The sequence below is a fragment of the Brassica oleracea genome, chromosome C5 (genome assembly GCF_000695525.1).
Source record: "Brassica oleracea var. oleracea cultivar TO1000 chromosome C5, BOL, whole genome shotgun sequence".
NCBI lineage: Eukaryota > Viridiplantae > Streptophyta > Magnoliopsida > Brassicales > Brassicaceae > Brassica > Brassica oleracea.
The window spans coordinates 17,116,243-17,136,221 of NC_027752.1; the positions used below are offsets into that span (position 1 = coordinate 17,116,243).

The window sequence follows — 19,979 nt, forward strand, 5'->3', positions numbered from 1 at the left end:
CCGTATATATGTAAATCATATTAGGTAATTCCGTAGCTTTTATTTAAGGAAAGAATATACATTCTTATATTTTAGGTTAATATAATGTTATCTAGTGTTATATAATTATGGAATAATGTGACACTATTAGATTAAACTATACTTTATATTAGATGCTCTAGAATTCTTTGAAATGGAATTTAGAAGGCATTTAGAGTGCCACCTATGATTTGATGTTTTTTTTTAATTAATACAAAATTAAGGTTCAGATTTTTCAAATGCTTCTCAATTAATATATAGGAGATTGTTTAATCGTGAGACTATCATGTTTTAGTTTTAGTGACCTTAAAAACATATTTTTCTTTATTTAATTTTTATTAATAGCACAATTAGAACATGATATGATTATATGAATAGATTCAAGCACAGTATTTGCAATTTATCTAATATATAACTGAACTGCAAAGAAAGCAGCGAACCATAACTGTAACATATAACGCAATTGAATAATAAGCTCTATCCCTACTTGACCCAAAAAAAAAAAAAAAAGCTCTATCCCTACAAAAGTTGTGCACCATCTATAGCATTGTCTCCATGCACTTGCAAACACAGCAAAAATCATCTATACTATATACACTTGTCAACTTAGCCTAGTATCGGAATGAACAAACTCTTCTCTTCAGTTAGTAGGCACTGTGTTGACCGCACTAATAGTCCTCACTGTTCTTGGCACTGAGAACCTACCAAGCTGTCCCGATATACCATTTCCTGTGCTAGAGCTTTCAGTTATGTCCTAACACCAGAGTTCATAGAAATTTTTTTAAAAGGTTAGGTTTGACGCATATTGATGTTCAGAACTTGAGGGATAGGGAATATCCTTTTACCTTCAAACCAGAAATAGATTGAGTGTGCTGAAGTGGACCATGTGACTGTCCAAATGAAAAGTCAAGTACTTAGTACAATGGAAAGTTAGTTTCTCATAGACAATTCTGGATTGAGATGGAACAAAACCTGTTGAGCTCCATTAGGGGTTGAAGGTGATGATTGGGATTCACGGGGTGAAGCAGGAGGCAATAATAGAGTCTCCTCCTAACATCAAAATATCAAGACAAAAAATAAGAGATAGAAAGAGCAAGATCCAGTAATGTGATGAACACGATTGAAATTTCATTGCAAGACCAGATGAAATATTTAGTCATTTACACTGGACGAATGTGTCAAAGAAGCTGCCTCAATAGCTGGCAATGATGAAGTTGATAGCAACGCCTGTACATAGAAGAAAATCTCGGTAAATACAATGAAAATGTTAGCCATTTCACTTAAACTCAATGCACACTGGAGAAGGCTCATGCCTGATTAGAATCTTGAATTCTTTTGTGCTCGAGACACTGAGCATGCAGAGCTCCAACTCCTTTAAGCGTGAGATCCTTTATGAATGGCGAATACAAATTCAAATTAAACCAACACTGACTAATGAGTAAAACAAATCTCCAACAATTGTTTACCTGATTTCCCTCAATGCGACAGACTTTGCTGGCCTGAGATTATGAAGAACACAAGATCAACTCATTTTGTTTAGGAGGAACAAACTCGTGGTATCACTAAAATGTTCTCACCAGAGTTTCAACAGCCTCGAAAACAGACCTAACTTCATCCTTCATATTTGCTGTTCCATCCCGTAACTCAGTCACCTAAACATTTTTGAATCATTAGAAAGCCTTTGACAACGCAGTGAAGTAGAAGCGTTTTGTATACATTCTCAGTCTAACATACTTGTCTTCCTGTTTGTTTAATAATTACTGAACTTTCATCCAAAGTACAATCCATCCTGTCAAATTCTGAACCTAGCTCCCGTTTTGTATCCTGGCATGAAATATTAACAGACCAAAACAGAGACAAACATAGTTGAGCTAAAAAAGGATATATATCATCTCACGGGAGTGCCATCGTTACCAACAAGAATAGAGCTCCGTGATAATTTTTTTCCAAAAGAAATCATAAAGGAAAAGTCATTGAAAGCGGTAGAGAAACTATGGGAAGTAGAACTTACCGAGAGAGATGAGTAAAAACCATCGATCTGGTTGCCAACACTATCACAAGCATCTGATAAGCTGCGCCTTGTCGCAAGCATAAAATCTGGAAGCTTCCATCCCTGAGAATTTTCCACAAGAAATCAGTGCCCAGCATTAATTTAAGTGAACAAGCAAAACTATTTTAAGTAGCTTGGTTACTTATGGTTAAGCATTACCTTCCACCACACATATCCATAGCCTATCACCCCAATGATAATGATGACACCATACTTTCTGCCTGTGAATGGAAGGAAACTATAAGCTAACTTCATCCAAGTTTCGATTAACAGTAAGCACAGAATCATAAGTGTTTGATGCCAAAAAGGAAACTGTAAATTAAAAATGTTTCTAAACTTTTTTATTTTCATATCAAACCAATCTTTTTCTTTTTCATTTTCAATGCACAAGAGGAATACAAAACTTGTATATTAAGAAATTAAAAAAAAAACTCCAGAGAACCTGATCCTTCTGTGGTAACAATAGTGATAGGCCTGTTTGAAGCCAGCAGCTGCAGTTCATGCCGAAGACTGTTAACCTACAAGAAAAATCAGAGATCAGAAAAGAACAATGGAAATTCAATTCCTGAGAAAATCCTCCTCGCCAGATAAAAGATTCATGTAAAAAAAAAAAAAACTAACCTGAGCTACAAGTGCCGTATCATTCCGAGACTTGCTAGGTTCCTCTTGTTTCAGTTGCTTGAATACAATCTGTAAAGACAAACAAAACCGTTGGCCCAACAGCATCACACACAACGGACTCGTCAAGCTGTTTGCACAAAGATAGAGAAATATAAACAGGTTACCTTAAAAGCACCAGAGACCAGGCTCGAGACAACTGGTAAGCTCCCGTCTTTAGCAAGCACAGACCCAACAAGCCCTAAAGTAACATTCAGAACACACACACAAACTTCAGTAAAGGTAGTAACTTTGATGATCGTTTTCCTCTACAGAGATCAAAAGGGTTTATCAAAAACCCTAGCTTTTGCTCTTGCGAATCAAAGATAAAAAAAAAAACCCGAGGAGCACCCGACCAAACTAGTCGTGTTATTACAAAGAAATACCCAACGGACCTGCACCGATGAGGACGGTTAGTTTCCCGAGCGGAAGAGCCATAGCCATGCCTAAAGCTAGCGACCAGCTTATACGGTGAAAGACCGAGATTGAAACAGAGGAAGCTGTACCGTAATTTCCGGTCTAACTGTGATCACAAACAAATTAATAATTCTTGATCCGGTTTTATTTATAAATAAATAAACCTAGGATGGGTATTTCTTTTTTTTAATTAACTAGTGATATTGTTTATTAGTATGATTAAGAGATTTTATTATATGACTAGTTTTTTTAACCGTGGATTATGCCGTATAATTTTTTCCTCAATCATTTAATTTTTATTTGTGTATATTTAAAACAATTAATTCAGAATTAATAAATCAGAAAATATCTAAAACAGTAAAACAAATGTAGATAGGTTGAATTTTTTTTGCTGGTATGTATTGCTGCTTCCTGAATTTGATATTAGTCTTCTATAAAGTATGTGTTTTTATTAGCTTCTCGGTGAATTAATATATAATATTTTGTTCTGAATGTAGAGGTGAATAATAATTTTTTGTATTATTTAGAAAATTAGTTAGCAAAAATCAACATGATAATGAAACTTATTTCCACTCTCCTTTTATATATGTTTGGATTAGTGCTTGTTATCAAGTTAATTTATTTTTACATTTGAAATTGTCTAAAATTTGTCGTTTAGTCATTTCATATGAAGAAATGTACAAAAGTTACATGTGAGATATTTCAAGATTGAAACACTGTTTTGTAATTTTTTCTTTCTATTTATATTTTGTGCATACCTCTTGAAAAGGAAGCCTATAACAAATTATGCTTTTGTATTTAGATTTTTGTGGTATATTTTTTGTATAGTGTGTTTTCCCAATAACATTTAGATGGACCTTGAAAATAAGAAATTTTCTGTTTTGAAATTTAAATAACTAAACACCAGATTTTTTTTATAAAGAAAAATGATCTAATAGGAATATGTTTGTAACTGGATAGACGTAACATTTGATTGCAAGTTTGGCCATAACGTGTATGAATGTTTAGTCAAAAAAAGAACATGTATGAATGTATTTTGAGTATATTTTTCTAATAGAATTATTGTTGTTGTTTCAGTTATTTGAATGGTATGTGATTACGATGTTAGCATGTATTTTTAATCATTTGTAAAAATATATTATAATATACATAATATATCAAAAATCCTCAAAATATTATTTTAACTATACATATAAATATTGATGTTTAATTATAAATTTTAATGTTTGTAACACTATAATTAATAATTAACTTTTAAAATTTAATATATTTATTGTTTATTACTTGGGTCAAACTTATTTTAAGTATATATTGAAGTAATATAAAATTTGTGTATAAATTTATGTGTTTATTTCTTCTTTAGTTTCTCATTTTATAATCTTTAATGATTTGTCTTACTCTGCTTTGTATGTTGATATTAGATATCAATTGTTTATTCAATTTATTTAATAATTTATTAATTTTTCATAGTTATATTTTGTAATTTTCTGAGTATTTTATATTTTATTTAATTGCATCATCAAAGATTAATTCAATTCTTTATACTGATTTACTTTTTTTTTGCTTTTAATTTTTATTGATAACTTATCTACACAAATATATTATACTTAATAGGTTAGAAATGCGTAAATTCAGAATTATACATGAGTTTGAAAATTATGAATTGGGTTAGATTGGGAAAGCATTAGCATAAACAATATATATATATATATTTTATTATCCAATGAATAATTTCTAAAAAAATATGTAAAATAGTATTTAGATGATGCATATGCTCTTCAAATGCTTTTTATTCAATTCTTTTATATTAAAATTTTGGTAAAACATTTGCATTTAGAATATATAAAATAATTTAATATACTTCATTTATTTACTAATATAAAAAACTATTTATATCCAAAAAATAAATTTATATTTTCAAAAAATCTTTAAAATAAATGTTTTAAAAAAAATATTTAACATTTAAAATATAATTAAATATATATTATTAAATACAATTCATTATTTCGAATTAAAAATTAATATACATATATATTAGAAATATAATATGTCTATATTATGAAATAAACAAATTATATATTATATATATTAATCATCAACTACTCCACCAATCATTATTAATTGCATGTATAAGAACATACAACTTTTATAGTGTACTGCTACTGCTTTGTCATCAAATCAACTCTACTAATCATGCATTATCTTGGTCAAATAAATCATTTTTATTTACCAAATTTCTTCTACAATTTTATTTGAATTGATCACATGCGAAAACAAAATATGAGATCTAAATCATGTAGAAAATAAACCATTATGTGGAAGTATTAAAGCAAGGAGAATGATAAAGAAAGGCACTCTCTTTAATCATTCCCATAACAATATTAAGAAAAGTAGACAAAGAGATAAGCCATCTGTACTTATGCTACAAACTTCAACTTTTTAGTCACTGTTCTCATCATGAATTTGATTATACACAATAAAACGAAATTTACAAATATCAACTACAAAACTATTTATCACCATCCTTGTTAGATTATATCTTTCTTAAACATGCCTACTAAAAATCACAACAACTCAAATAACAACCAATCATTATAAGCCAAAAGAAGAAAGAACAAATTGTAATCGTGATTGTTGACACTGGTGAAGAAAATTAAAAAAATACATATCTTATCTTACCAACGTAATCTAATAGCAGTACATTAGCAAAAGTCCCCAGAAAAAAAAACATATGTTACGTCCAATACTTCAAAATGCTGCTCTTGCCGTTCATTTCTTGCAGTGCTTTATCTTTTTAACCACCCTTAATATCCTTACTCCTTGTAAGGTTTTCTTCTTTCTCTTCTTTTTCTACATATATATCAATGTAGAAGGTGAAATTTATGAAACTGATCATTTTGCAGCATAACCTGAGTAGTATGCATTTATCATGGTAGTGTAGCCATCTCAGGAAAATAATGGTTTTGCAACTAAGAAGCATGCAAAAAACTTTCTAGTAGATAGCTTGAAACAACATAGCTCTTATCAACAACCGCTTAATTTGTGTGAAAAGGATTTCATCTATTATTCGTAATAGGAGAGTTTTACCATTAGCAAGATGCATATCAATCTTGTTGTTCATATCCCTTATCAGGGAAATTGTAACAATAATAACCATAGAAAGACAAACAATTTATCAAAAACTTTATCTACAGTATAAGTGTTAGCATTCCGCTACTTAGGAAAATTACAAACTACGAACCTTATCAGCTGGTGGAGAAAATTCTGTTATGATCAAGTAAACCTTCTTCTCCCAAACCAGTGTCTTTAGATTGGGGAAGCTTTGTAACAGAAAAGAAAACTTCTTTTGCTTCAACCTGCACATGAAGCAATATGAGAAACCATGTAAAACGTTTAATTCACTAATGTATATACAAATGTCGCTAAAAATTATTTTGTTCGATAATCATGTATCAGAGTTTCAATGTATAAAACTGGAATCCATTTAACCATAAAACAACCTTGGTGAATAACTCCCCTTTGTTGATCAAATAAAGAAGTTTCATGATGAACTACCAAATTTCATTTGGAAACATCTGGTTAGATGCCATATAAAGAAAGGGAGAATAACAAAAAAAAAAATACAAAGAAGACGTAATACAAAGGATGTAGTGTTTAACTACGAGCACCTTCTAGGATTTAGTTTCCACTTTCAGCGATAAAGGCTGGTTTCAACTCGCCATGTTCATCTTCCCCCATTTTTAGCTGTGAAGATATGATGTCGTTGGAATCTGTAGTATATAGACAATAGCATAAGCCCACTTATCTCAGTGGAGACAATCAAGTAAGACCACTGGAAAATACGGAGTTAGTTACTTAAATCTTCTGCACCAATGATATTGTTTTTCATTCAATGAGATGTGATTCAACCCATCCATAGAAATAAAAACAATGTAAGGCACATAATCATCAACACATCAGTTTAAAAAACATTTAAAGAGCTTAGAAGACAACAAAACGTTAAAACATGCACTGGCTTCTTCTTTTCTTTCAGTGTAGAAAGTGAATTATCAAAACCACAGTTAGCTGCAGGGAAAATAAATAAAAACAAAATAACATATATACACCAATGAGCGAAGTAAAAAGGATTCATGGCACATATACGCGTCAACATACCAGACAATGAATCGGATTTCTCCGCATGTGACTCCGTAAAGTCCTCGATAGGTTCCAAAATGATTTTTTTTTCTTCTTCTTATTGTTTGGGTCAAATGGTGAAATCTGAGGATGAGCAAACAATTAAAACCACGGAATCAGACAAACAAATTTAGAAAGACCAATTTTAACTTGTGCGCTATCATAATATGAAAGGATCTCTTACATAACAATTACTTCTTACTCATCCTTCACCTCCTTCATCTCATTATTTCATCAGTCATTATTGATACATAGAATTTTAGAAAGGAAAGAAAATAAACATCAGAAACCAAAAAAAAACTTAACTTTTTAATCTTTTTACTCAATTCCACCAAAGCGAGAATGACATCGTCGCTGATTGTAAATCAAATCTCACCGAATGAGAGACAATGAAGAAGACGAAGATGGAGGAGTAGAAGCGAGGCTTTATGAATTAGGCTATTTAGGATTTAAGGGTGGAGCTGAATTAGGAAGAGGTACAGTAGGAGGTGAAACAAATAATTAAGAATGGATTAAGAACATAAGTAAATGATCGAGAGTGACTCGTGATTAATTCAGAGAAGAAACGGTGATTTGCAGGGAGTGGAAGTGCCATAGTCGATCATCACCATTGTTAACGTCTACGAAGATCACTGTTGGAAAATGGGGAAATCACCTTTGGAGAGGCGCGTTTTAGATAGCCCAGTTGGTAATAAGAACCCTTTGGTAAAGAGATTAAAAATACATTGTGCTAAGACGAAGATGGAGGAGTAGAATGGCTCGTGATTAAATGCAGTTAGTGTCTACACAATATCTTTTTCAGAACATATTATTGATCCAAGCTGTGAAGACGTCAAAGGAAATAAGAACCCTTTCAGTAATCAGATTAGCGATCCAATTTTTAACCTGACAGGCAAAGACAAGCCATAAATATTGGGAGCGGAAAGAGAGACTGATGCTGGAGTTTTCTACGACAATCCAATTTATTATGAAGACACTACAATGCCTTCGCAACAAACAGATTTTGGCTACGCTTTATGTTTGCATGAAGCTTTTGGGAAAAGTGATGGTGCAACAAAGAACTTTGATCTCAAGGATACAACTCCTCCCTTGCAAACGATGTCTGAAACGTCTGGCCAGAGGCATAATTATTTTGGGATAAAAAAATTGTCAACAAAAGAAGATAGTTCAGAGCCAAAACCTGAACGTGTGGTCTTGGAGGTGAAGGACAAAAATACATATGCAGATGCGATGAAGCAATATGTGAATTGTGGTGTCTGGAGAAAAGATTTTCATAGAGAAAGCATTCGTAAACCACCAGATCCTCATCGAAGCACAATACGTGAATATGCAGATCTTTCTATGAGACAGAATCTTCCATCAAATAGTGGGTCCGAACGTGCTGAAGAGGACATGGATTTGTTGACAACGAAGGTTTGTATTTGATATTTGTTGATTTTGATGAGTTTTAAAAACATATTTATGCTTATTATGATCATTCTAGGTTGCATTTAGGTGTTAAATTGTATTTTCATACATAATTGCATTTGACAGGGTAACAATTGGAAGTTGATGGCGATATCAAGGGTTAAATCTTCAATTTCAGAAGTTACGGGCCAGATTGAGAACAATCAAAAGGCGAGGGACCAGTCCTGCAATTACACGGAAGGGCTAAATCGCACAGATGAGAGATTGGGGTTGATTTGAGAGGGTGTATCTGTAAATTCTAAACTTGGGGGCCATTTTGTAAAGCACCATAAGTTCAGGGACCTGTCTTCCAAATACTTAAAACTTCACCATTGGAGAGGATCGAAGCTTCTCTTCGACGGGGACGACGAGCACGGCCACGACAAAGGAGTTGAGCACGAGAACAACCGTGGCTTGGAGTCAACCCGTGTCGACGAGCAGAGTCAATACGGTGAGGATCTCGGATGGTGCTTCACGGTGGCTTGGAGATTGGATTGCAGCTAGATGACTACGAGGAAGACGAAGCTTGGCTGAGGCTGACGGACGGTTACAGAGGAGGATCTGGAGCACAACTGGCTGACGACACAGGCTGAGCTTGGCGGAGGAGAGACGACGGTGGAGCACGAGCTTGACCACGACGATGACGGAGGATGCTAGCTTCGTAAGACACAGTGGAGAAATGCGGATGTCTGGCGCGGGTTGAGGCGGACCGTGGATTAAGGGCAGAGACTCAAGATTTAAAAAGCTTTTGTCACGGACTCACGTTGCGGAGGAGTCATGTCCGCGGGATTGGATGACGAAAGGCGCGAGCAATGGGCGCGGGTCAAGCCGGGCCGCGGACTTCGATCCGGGCCGCGGATTTCGATCCGAGACGTCGAGTTCTGAAGTAACGGGCCGCGGACCACGGGCGCGGGTTGGAGCCGTCCGCGGTCTATGACAAGATCAGCCAATCCTTTTGCCTTTCGGGTCAAACCCGGGTTTGTCGGGTCGACCCGGTTCGAGTTTTAAGCTATTATAAATATATTTTAGACCTAAATTTAGGACTTATCTTGTTTTCTCTCAAAATACATTGAGACTTTGGAGAAAGTTTGAATCTTTATTAATCTAATCTTTCTTTTTGAGTAATTTGAGCCTATCTCATCTTTTTAACATGATTTCTCTTGAATCTATTATGGGTTTAAGGTTAATCATGAAGATTAGTGAGTAGATTTTTTTTTAATTCATGGGTTAGGATGATTAGGATGATTGAGTGATGATTTAGAATGTTTAGAGTAGATTAATATGTTTCTTTGCTTGATTGAGTGATCTTAATGCTAATCTAGAATTGACCATTTTAGATTAGAAATTTAGACATTTCATTGTCCGGAAGGTGTTCGATGAAATGTCTGAGCCAACTCAACAAGCTCTTAGCTTACTCTACCAAAGGCATTTGATGTTAGGGGAGTTTAGAAAGTTGAATGATCTATTCTTAATGATTGCTTGATTGACACAAACCAAAGGCATTTGATGTTTGATCAATGAGAGTAAATGAACTTTTATCTTGACAAAGAACTTGTTTAGAATTGTTATCTAGACTTAGAGAAATGTGTTGATTGAAACATTTCCATTTTAGATTGAATCTTAATCATTCGAAATCAAATTCATATACCCATGATTCCTCATTTATTCATTTGCTTGAAAATTGCTAGTAAATTGTGTTAGAGTCTTGTTAGCTTAATCAAATCACTTCATTACATTGAATGTATTTAACTTAAGTTTGAACCTCTTTTAATTGAAACACGTAGAAATGGATTGACATCTAAAATATTACTTTGATTTGAACTTTGGACCCTTGAAAAGTCCATATCAGTATTCTGAAAATAAAGCATGATCAGAGAGATGATGTGAGTGAAATATCTCTTTCGGAGAAATATATACTGGAAAACAAGATCATTAATCTTCAGAAGGCACTTGTGTTAGAACAAGAGAAAAATCAGATTTTGGAACATGAGTTGCGTGAAACACACAAGAAGATTCGGATGTTAAACAAGGGATCCATAAATCTAGACAAGATTTTAAGCATGGGACGAACTGAGAAAACAACAACGGGTCTAGGTTACCAAGGAAGTACATCTAGGTCGCATACTGTCTTTGTTCGAGGTAACTATGTTGTACCTGACAAAAATACAACAGTTGTTTTAGAGGATGCCAAAAACAAACATAAGGAGATTGCAATTGCATATTCATTATTGCAAGGGTTGTGCCTCTCCACACCAGTATCATTTATATCCAAGATTGATGAGGGGTTTCATGTTTGATATTCTTGGACACAATAGCAAGATGGCTGGGAAGGAATATGTCAACTTCAAACGAACACGTAGTGACGTCTTTGGGAACATCCGTGTTCAACGTAAGTTGCTGCTCGAACATGGCATTAAGAAAAAGGGTATGTTGACATGGGGTTTGACTTGGGGGAAAGAGAAGATGACAGTTCTCATGACACAAGTGGTATTTTTGGTATTTTCTTTCAAAAGATTCTACGTGAGAAGATTCTGTTGTGACTTTGTTCTCGTGGTAGAGATAAAGCTGTGGTGGAATATACAATGGCAAGATTTCAAGGACGTGATACAAGGTGAAAGGCGTAATAAGTACAAGGTTGACAGATTAATCTTGGAGATTTGTTATACTGAAATACCACCACTGATCGATGTTGTTCAGCGAGGAGAAATTCGGAACTCTGGTCTGAGATACTCAGTATGGTTTTACTTTCGATTTTACTTCTACCATGATCTTGGCTATGCTAATGTGTTGTTATATCATTCCGAAACCTTTGCTTGTCACCACCAATCAACTTGGGGAATGCTTCTTATGGTGTGTGTAGAAAAGGTCAATGGTGATGATTGCTTATATATAAGAAGTGTGCTTTTGAGGTATTTGTTTACTACATCAGAACAAGGAGTAAGTCATACTACATTGAGTGTTCGCATCTGTCAAATTACTAAGTCTGTGTTGATGACGTTATGGGATGTTGGCGATGGCGTTGTTCTCCATATATTTTATTCCATAAGCTTGTTTGGGTTGTGTGCAAGAATACCGAGACGTTTACTAAATCCTTTGCAGCTTTTTCTAATGGAATTGAAATCTGTTGTTCTCCTTCCTCTGTCTATCTTGTATGAGTTACAGTGGCATATGTTGCTGTGGTCAGAGAAACTTGATGAAGAAGGTACACAAGTGGGAGGAAGAATAAATCTGCTTTCGGATTGTACATCAAATTTCATGTCTGGTTTCACTTTGGGTGAAAAGGAAGACACAAGCAAGAATGTTTTAAGTTGTGTTCTTATTCTTGGATTTGGGAGGGTCATAGTGACTTCAGATTCTACACACGAAAAATTGTTTTCGTTTTGGAATCAAGAGATACTGCTTAGGAGTTCAAACTCTGTTTTTCTCATTGACTTCGACAGCTCTGTTTTTCCTCCACCATCGTTCACTTGCTTCTCGATTGTCGCATGGTTAATGGCTGCAGAAATTAGTGTTTGGCGTTGCACACGTCTTATACATATATTGGAGTGGTTCTATCGATGGGTGCGACCACCTAGTTGCCTTCGTGAACTTCTACTAGTGGGTGTAATAGATCTCTCTGATACCATACTTACTAAAGGAGCTAGTAAGGGGAAACTGAAGTTTTGTGACCGTATACACTTCGATGTGGTGTTTCCAAGAGACAAATCAGGGTTGTTTTCCGTAAATCAAAGTGCTAAGGTAGATTTTTGGGTGAGCATTCATAATCTCTACAGCATAAGGCGAAGAAGATTTCTCCATGGCACTAGCTACGTCAATTGGTGGAGTGACTTTACTTGCAACTCAAGCAAGTCTTTGTGTGTCATCTTGAATGAAGACGTGATCAGTTTCCATGGATATATCTCTTTACATTCAAGGAAAGGTGCATTTGTGGGTGTTCAGTTATTCTCACATAATATGCTTGACGGTGGGGATCTTAGGATGAGTATTCAACATCACGAGTTCTACAACATCATTTGTGTGGCCATAGATCTTTTTACATGTAATCAGGTACTATACACTACACATTGCCCTATTACAGAGAAGAGTGAGGACTTAGAGAGTTCAGAGGAGAGAGCAGTTAAAGCAACGAGGATGTTACAATTGAAGGTTTGGGCGAAGAGATTCCATTTCGATTCGAGGTCGAATCTTTCAAACCCGGAGGAACCTCTTCTACGCGTTTACAAAAGAAAGGAGTTTGTGGGCTTTCTTTTAGGCTTTACTAATTATTGTCGGCTTTAAGCTCATTCGTTAAAGTTAGGGTTTTGGTTTTATCTTCTTTTATTTCCTTTTTAGATTAGTTTATGTTATCTTTTTCCTAATAGGGTTTGTCTAAAGGAAAAGACTATATAAACAGAGCCTAGCCTCTTATGCTTGGCAGACTTTGATAATTAAAAAATACAGCTTTTGCTTATTTATTCCTTGTGAGATTTGATTAAATTCATCTATCAAAAAGTTGGTCTCAAAGAAGCTATCGCAAAAAACTCTTTGATCGATCCAATAATAAGTCTCTAGAACCCTAAAGGTTTTTGATCGACCGTTCAACCGTTTGTACGCTGCGCCACCAGTGAGGAATTTTATGAATCCACAGTAAGGCTGGGCAAAAAACCCGGATCCGAAGAACCGAACCGAACCCGATCCGAAAAAGTAGTACCAAACCCGAACCGAAATTGATTAAATATCCGAACGGATTCAAAATTTTGGTATCTAAAGAACCGAAACCGAACCCGACCCGAACGGAAGTATCTCGGGTACCCGAATGTAACCGAAATAGATTTATATACCTAAATATATTACTTATTTTTAGATTTAATATTTATTAAAAACATCCAAAATATATAATATACTTTTAAGTTGTCTAAAATACTTGAAAATATACATAAATAGTCAAAAGTAAATGTCTAAAATAGCTAAAATATATTCAAAATACCAAAATGCATGAAATATCTATTGATTTTCTATCCAAATATTCAAACAAACCAATTTATATGTTAATTTTAGGTATTTTGACATATATTATACAAATTTATATGTAATATATTATTTTGTTTTATAGATTTTGAGAAATTTTAAGCATATATTGAATATTAAAATTTTAAAAATATTTTAAATGGGTTATCCGAACCCGAACCGAACCCGCAAAGATCCGAACCGAACCCGAACCAAAATTTAGAGATACTCGAATGGGGCTAAAATCTTTAAACCCGAAAATCCAAAACCCGAAATCCGAGTAGATCCGAACCAAACTCGAATGGGTACCCGAACGTCCACCCCTAATCCACAGGAATGGCCTGTTTAAAATCTGGTCGACAAAAGCTTATACGACGTGACTGAACAATGCTCTCTGATTGGTTGAATTTATCAAGTGAATTTCACTTTCATCAAGTCAGGAACAGTTTTAGTGAACAAATTAATTATTAGCTTAGTCGATTATAATTCTTGCATTATCAGCAATAGAATTCTCGTTAACAGAAAACAAAGATTTATCATTCTCCCCATATTTAACCAAACAGAAACACGGAAAAAAAAGAGAAGAATTTATCTTAATCAAATCAGAAGCTGGTGGAGATCATCTTTGGTTACCTTCGGTTTGATTGGTTTCTCAGTCCGGTTAACTTAACATTTTGTACAGTTAATATCAATACAAAGGGAACCCACCAATAAGTGGCCCAAATATTAACAGAAACGAAACCCCAGTGGCCCAACAAAGTAGTAGTATCTGCATGTTCAAAACCATTATCCGCATCCGTAGCTATATATACCACACTCAAAAATCTGAAGGAGATGATTGACTTGAACCTAAAACTGAGAAGTCCAGTCTCATTACCTGTAGCTATTGACATATAATCAATATCAAAGGTATGACACATAAATATTTAGTTAATAGACTTAAAATATTTCTGTTCTTTTTTTTTAACCATTGCTTTACTAGCTTTAGCCAAAGACCAGATCTAGTAAAATATCAAACTGGAAAATCTTTAGTGGGTTATTTCTCATTTGTATGCTTATACCTGCCATGTCTTGCATTCAAACATGAGTCCATATGACCTTATCCTCGTATAAAGCAAACACAAACTTATAGAGATTATGATGTTTAGCAAGGATTTAAAAAATTATCTTCCATATATCAATCCCTACATTAGTGCCAACAAGTTTAGTGGTTCGTATTTCTTAAACTTTATGTAAGTATCATGCACAACAGTATTAAAAGAAAAATCTTGATGCATCTGTTTATAAAACTTTGTTAGTAATAAAAAAAAATTAAAACATTATAAAGTTTACATAAGTGTAAACCATTTTCCTTGGAAGCTGAGACCTTTTTATTTGATGCATAATGACTATATATGGGACATAAATTAGGTTCACCCTAAGGTGAACCTTTAAATTCACCACATCCTTTAAAACCAATCAAAGTGACACATAAATTATTAATTAAAAAATATTAAATTAAATAAAAAATAGCTACAAAAAATAAAAACGATAATTTTAACGACGCTAACGCTTCCAGTTAAACCCTAAACTCTAAATCTTAAATTCTAAACCCTACACCCTAAATTCTAAACCCAAATCCAAACCCCTAAACCCAAACCCTATACCCTAAACCCTAATCCTAGACCCTAAACCCAAATTATATACCCTAAACCCAAAACTTTAACCATAAGTCCAAACGGTAAATTCTAAACCCAAACCGTAAATCCTAAACCCAAAACCTATACCCTAAACCCAAATCATAGACCTAAAACCCAAACGGTAAACCTTAAACCCAAACTCCAAACTTAGATGCTATAGGGTTTGGGTTAAGGTTTACGGTTTGGGTTTAAGGTCTAAGACTTGGGTTTAGGATATATGGTTTAGGTTTATAGTCTATTTTTGGGTTTAAGGTATAGGATTAGGGTTTAGGGTCCAGGATTAGGGTTTAGGATATAGGGTTTGGGTTTAGGGGTTTGAATTTGGGTTTAAAATTTAGGGTATAAGGTTTAGAATTTAAGATTTAGGGTTTAGGGTTTCGATGGAAGCGTTAGCGTCATTAAAATTAGCATTTTTATTTTTTGTAGCTATTTTTTATTCAATTTAATATTTTTTAATTAATAATCTATGTGTTACTTTGATTGGTCATAAATGGTGGGGGTGAATTTAAAAGTACACTTACAGGGTGAACCTAAGTATTGTTCATGACTATGAGGCTAAGACTACAGTAGCTTACCATATATTGCAGCCAGATGGTGAAAAATAAAGAGGCTGGTCCCCAGAACTTAAAAAAGCCCCACTCAATAAACCCAAGACGTAACTTATTTGAATACGACCCCGTCTTTCTATTTTTGGCAATGAGGTCCACTTCCCATTATGTCTTGATGTGGACCATGTCCGGCTATATTTAGCACCATAATCCGACGGTTCTTCTTCTTTCTTTAACCCTCCACCATATCCTTTTATAACCGTCCGATTACGATCTCGCGCTAATGGACCACATCACCAGTACTCCGCAACGTAGCTGTCTTGTAGGATTTCACGTGGCATTTATTTGTTCTAGTTCGTAGTGCAATTTGCAAGTTGATGTGTGGTCCTCAGCATCCAGATTCTTCTTTCTTCTTACGTGTAAAATCGCATTTCTGATTTTGAGAACTCATTATAACCGTTGGTTTTCATCGATTGATATCTATCTATGTACTTGGTGGGTTCTGTGTGTGCTCCAGGTCCAGGGCATAAGATCCCAAAGCCAAAAAGTATTCCCAAGTGCTACTTTCTTTCTCTCTTTCACGTTAACCTTTTCTATGCTTTAGACGTATAAATTTATCCAGCGTTACGAATGATATAACTTACAAAATCTCACATCTTATCATTAACATATTAGTATATGCCTTGCAGGTATATTTGTTTTCCTTCGGATAAAATTCCTTATAGAGACTTCAAGAATGTCTTTATTTTGTTGACATGTTAAAAACTAAAAATAGTACTATTGTTTGCTCTCTCATACCATGTAGATCCACCACATATAATATACGTGAGGAATTATTTGAAGTTCTTGAAAAAACGAAGGAAATAGTACAACAATTGAAGGAAAAATAGAAGGTAAATCATTGGTGTGACATCAATTGTAAATGAATTGTTGAATGTACTTTAATTTCTTTTGTGGTTAATGTGTACAACATGTTTATCAATTGTCGTCATCTCTCATTAAAATATATGACCAGATCTGATAAGATCGTGAATACGTACTTGGCTTCTAGATACGCTTTCTAACTATTTTTATTGTAAGTTAACCATTATTTACATAGTTTAATTAAAGCAAATCAAAATATAGAGCACCTACACGTTTGCTTGAAATGCTCTAGATATTTAACTTTCAAAATCAGAGAAAATAAGCTTATATGACCAAACATAATATTAATGACATGTTTAGTTTTTCTAATTGAATCATACCTTTGTGTCCATCACCTACTTACCAGTCAAGATAAAGCAATCACGTTTGCAAACAAAAAGCACTAAGAGTGTTGGTCAGACAAGATCTCTTACATCGGACGAACCCTAAGATAACCAAAATAAACTATAACACATATTCAAAACTCTGTTTATTTTATCCATTTATGTTTTCTTCAGTTTTTTCTTTGTTTCTGGACTGAATCTCTGATACTCTCATACCAAACTAAAGTTATCAATTTATTTATAGAAGTAGTTTAACTTCAGTTACAAAATACGTTTTAAATTGAGTAAAAGAAAACAAATCTAGCAGTAAGAATTTAGATATCGTCACCAACATAGATGAATCACAAAAAGAGTTGTGTTTTTTTTTTTTTTGGTCAAAAAAGAGTTGTGTTTTACTTGACATTTTTCACCAAACAGAAGGGTAGTTCCGTAAGTTGAGATAATCGTACGAGGCTCACCTAGTTAAGGTTAGGTCACATGATTCCTTGAAGGCCTGAACCCCATTAGAAAAGTAAAAATAATAAAATAAATAAAATTCAGGTGGATTTATCAGAGTCTACCATTCACGTATCAACACGTGTCTACCCTCACTCATTGCCCTACTCTTTTCAGCTTAGAGTTGCCATCACTCATCTCCTCATCGATTCTACACCGTTGATTTAATCACTCTTATTTTCTTTTCTTTTTTTGTCACGAAAATCAGTCTCTCATTTTCAACATAACTATTTCCTTAGGAAGCATCCACTTAAAAATGAGTCACTCTTAAGTTCACCCATCAATAAAATTGTGTTATTTTATATTTAATATCTTAAAAAAAACGAATATTACCAAGTTATATTATTTTTAAAATAAAATGTAGAAAAAATTAATAGTAGTTAAAAAAAAAAAAATTAACTTCGTCACCAAAACACTATATAAACACTATATTTTAAACCCTAAATCTTAATAACTAAACCATAAATCATAAACCCAAAACTCTTGGGTAAACCCTAAACCTTTGGATAAATCCTAAACTCTAAATCAAAAACATTAAACACTAAAACACTCAAGAGTTTAGGATTTATGATTTATGGTTTAAGATTTAGGATTAGGGTTCGGTGTATTAGTGTTTTTAATTTAGAATTTAGGATTTATCCAAAGGTTTAGGGTTTATGATTTAGTGTTTAGTCGACGACGTTAAAAATATATTTTTTTTAAAAAAAAAAATTTTTGTAACTACTATTAATTTTTTTTATTTATTTTTATTTTAAAAACATAATATAACTTGAAAATATTTTGTTTTCTTTTCTAAAAGATATCAAATATGAAATAACAAAATACTATTGGTTGGTGAAACTAGAAGTTCGTACTAGGGGGTGAAGCCAAGAATAATTCCTTAAAAATCTATGTCTCTCTCAACATATTTAATTTAAAATCGTAATAAAATATTCAAGTTATGGTTTTCAATGTTAGGATTTTATGTAGGAATAAATCCCCAATAATAACTCGTGATCAATGTAAAAGAAACAAGTAACTTTCTTTACCTGGGCCAAAAACCACATTTGTCTAAACAGAAGATTGAAACTGAAACTACAACTAGTGTTTGATAAGAGAAGTGGAACTCTTTCTCCTCTTTTACGGCATTTACCAATTATGTATAAACAATAAAGTCTCAATTATTTAGGTAGGAAAAAATCTAAACATCGATAGAGTAATTAACTTATTCTGTTTTGCAACATTTGCATAAATCCTATGTGGTGGTTTTGTAACTTGTAAATTGTAACTTGTAAGTAGTACACGTACAATAATTGAGGGGTATATAGTTTGAACTTTGAAGTAAGAGTGAATATATATAGAAAGAGAATATTTATCAAAGATTTCAAGTAATGAAGCTGACATGTTAATGTACTTGAAAGAAGTGTTGTGAGATATATAGATACATTGAACCAAGTTATACATGTACGCTTTAAAGGTTAGAAAATAAGAAAAAAATAGAAAGAAAGAGGAGAGAGAGGCTTCATTCATATATATAAAGGATTCACAACGGGAGAGAGAGGGAAAATAAAAGAAAATGGGAAGAGGGAGAGTGGAGTTGAAGAGGATAGAGAACAAGATCAATAGGCAAGTGACGTTTGCAAAGAGAAGGAATGGCCTTTTGAAGAAAGCATACGAGCTTTCCGTTCTATGTGATGCAGAGGTTGCTCTCATCATCTTCTCTAGTAGAGGAAAACAGTACGAGTTTTGCAGTAGTTCGAGGTATTTCATATACCCACTTTCATCTATTGATTTGATTTGATTTTTATATTAAACAAAAACGTTATATATGTTGTATGGGTAGGCTTCTGATGTGTTGTTGTGTCGTACCTTTTCTTTCATCCTTTAAAAGAAAAAAGCAAAGAGGAAGGGAATACCCATTTCTGATCATTTTAAGAGATTAACTAAATAGCTTTTCTTTTATGTTTTTGAGTTTCTGATGATTTCCATTTTTGTTTTGATGATGTTTTATATTTCTATATTTTTTTCCATCTTATTAATCAAAGTTCTGTTGCAGGATCCTAACTAAGCCCTTTTTGCTTGTCTTTTCTTAGAATGTCTGCATATAAATTTACTTGATACCATGAGTTTTTTTTGTTTATCTCAGAAGAGGCATTTGATCTCTTATAAAATTAGGGTTATTTTCTCTGGTAGCTAGTGAAATTAGTGATTAATTAGGGTTTTCTCTTGAATAATTTCTTCACAACTAATATTTGTCCACCTTTTGTTTTTCAATCCAATC

At 33.5% G+C, this 19,979-nt stretch overlaps 2 protein-coding genes across 3 annotated transcripts in view; one reads left to right on the forward strand and one right to left on the reverse strand.

The window, feature by feature from the left end:
• Positions 1-444: 444 nt before the first annotated feature.
• Positions 445-3,236, reverse strand: LOC106293148. The gene is made up of 14 exons (XM_013728823.1): positions 3,121-3,236; positions 2,854-2,927; positions 2,690-2,758; positions 2,511-2,586; positions 2,228-2,289; positions 2,030-2,131; positions 1,753-1,842; positions 1,596-1,670; positions 1,485-1,517; positions 1,332-1,406; positions 1,183-1,245; positions 991-1,068; positions 864-908; positions 445-772 (listed from the first exon to the last, which is right to left on the reverse strand). The coding sequence occupies exons 1-14, from the start codon at positions 3,167-3,169 to the stop codon at positions 659-661; spliced, it is 1,005 nt and encodes a 334-aa protein (XP_013584277.1). The 5' UTR covers positions 3,170-3,236; the 3' UTR covers positions 445-658.
• A 15,839-nt stretch (positions 3,237-19,075) lies between these two features.
• Positions 19,076-19,979, forward strand: part of LOC106344114 (developmental protein SEPALLATA 3) — a 2,622-nt gene continuing 1,718 nt past the window's right edge. The window contains exon 1 of one of the 2 annotated variants that reach the window (XM_013783499.1): positions 19,076-19,459. In XM_013783499.1, coding sequence (XP_013638953.1) covers positions 19,275-19,459 — 185 coding nt within the window. In that variant the 5' untranslated portion in view covers positions 19,076-19,274. The remainder of the gene's footprint in view (positions 19,460-19,979) is intronic. The other variant, XM_013783501.1, reaches the window with a different exon arrangement.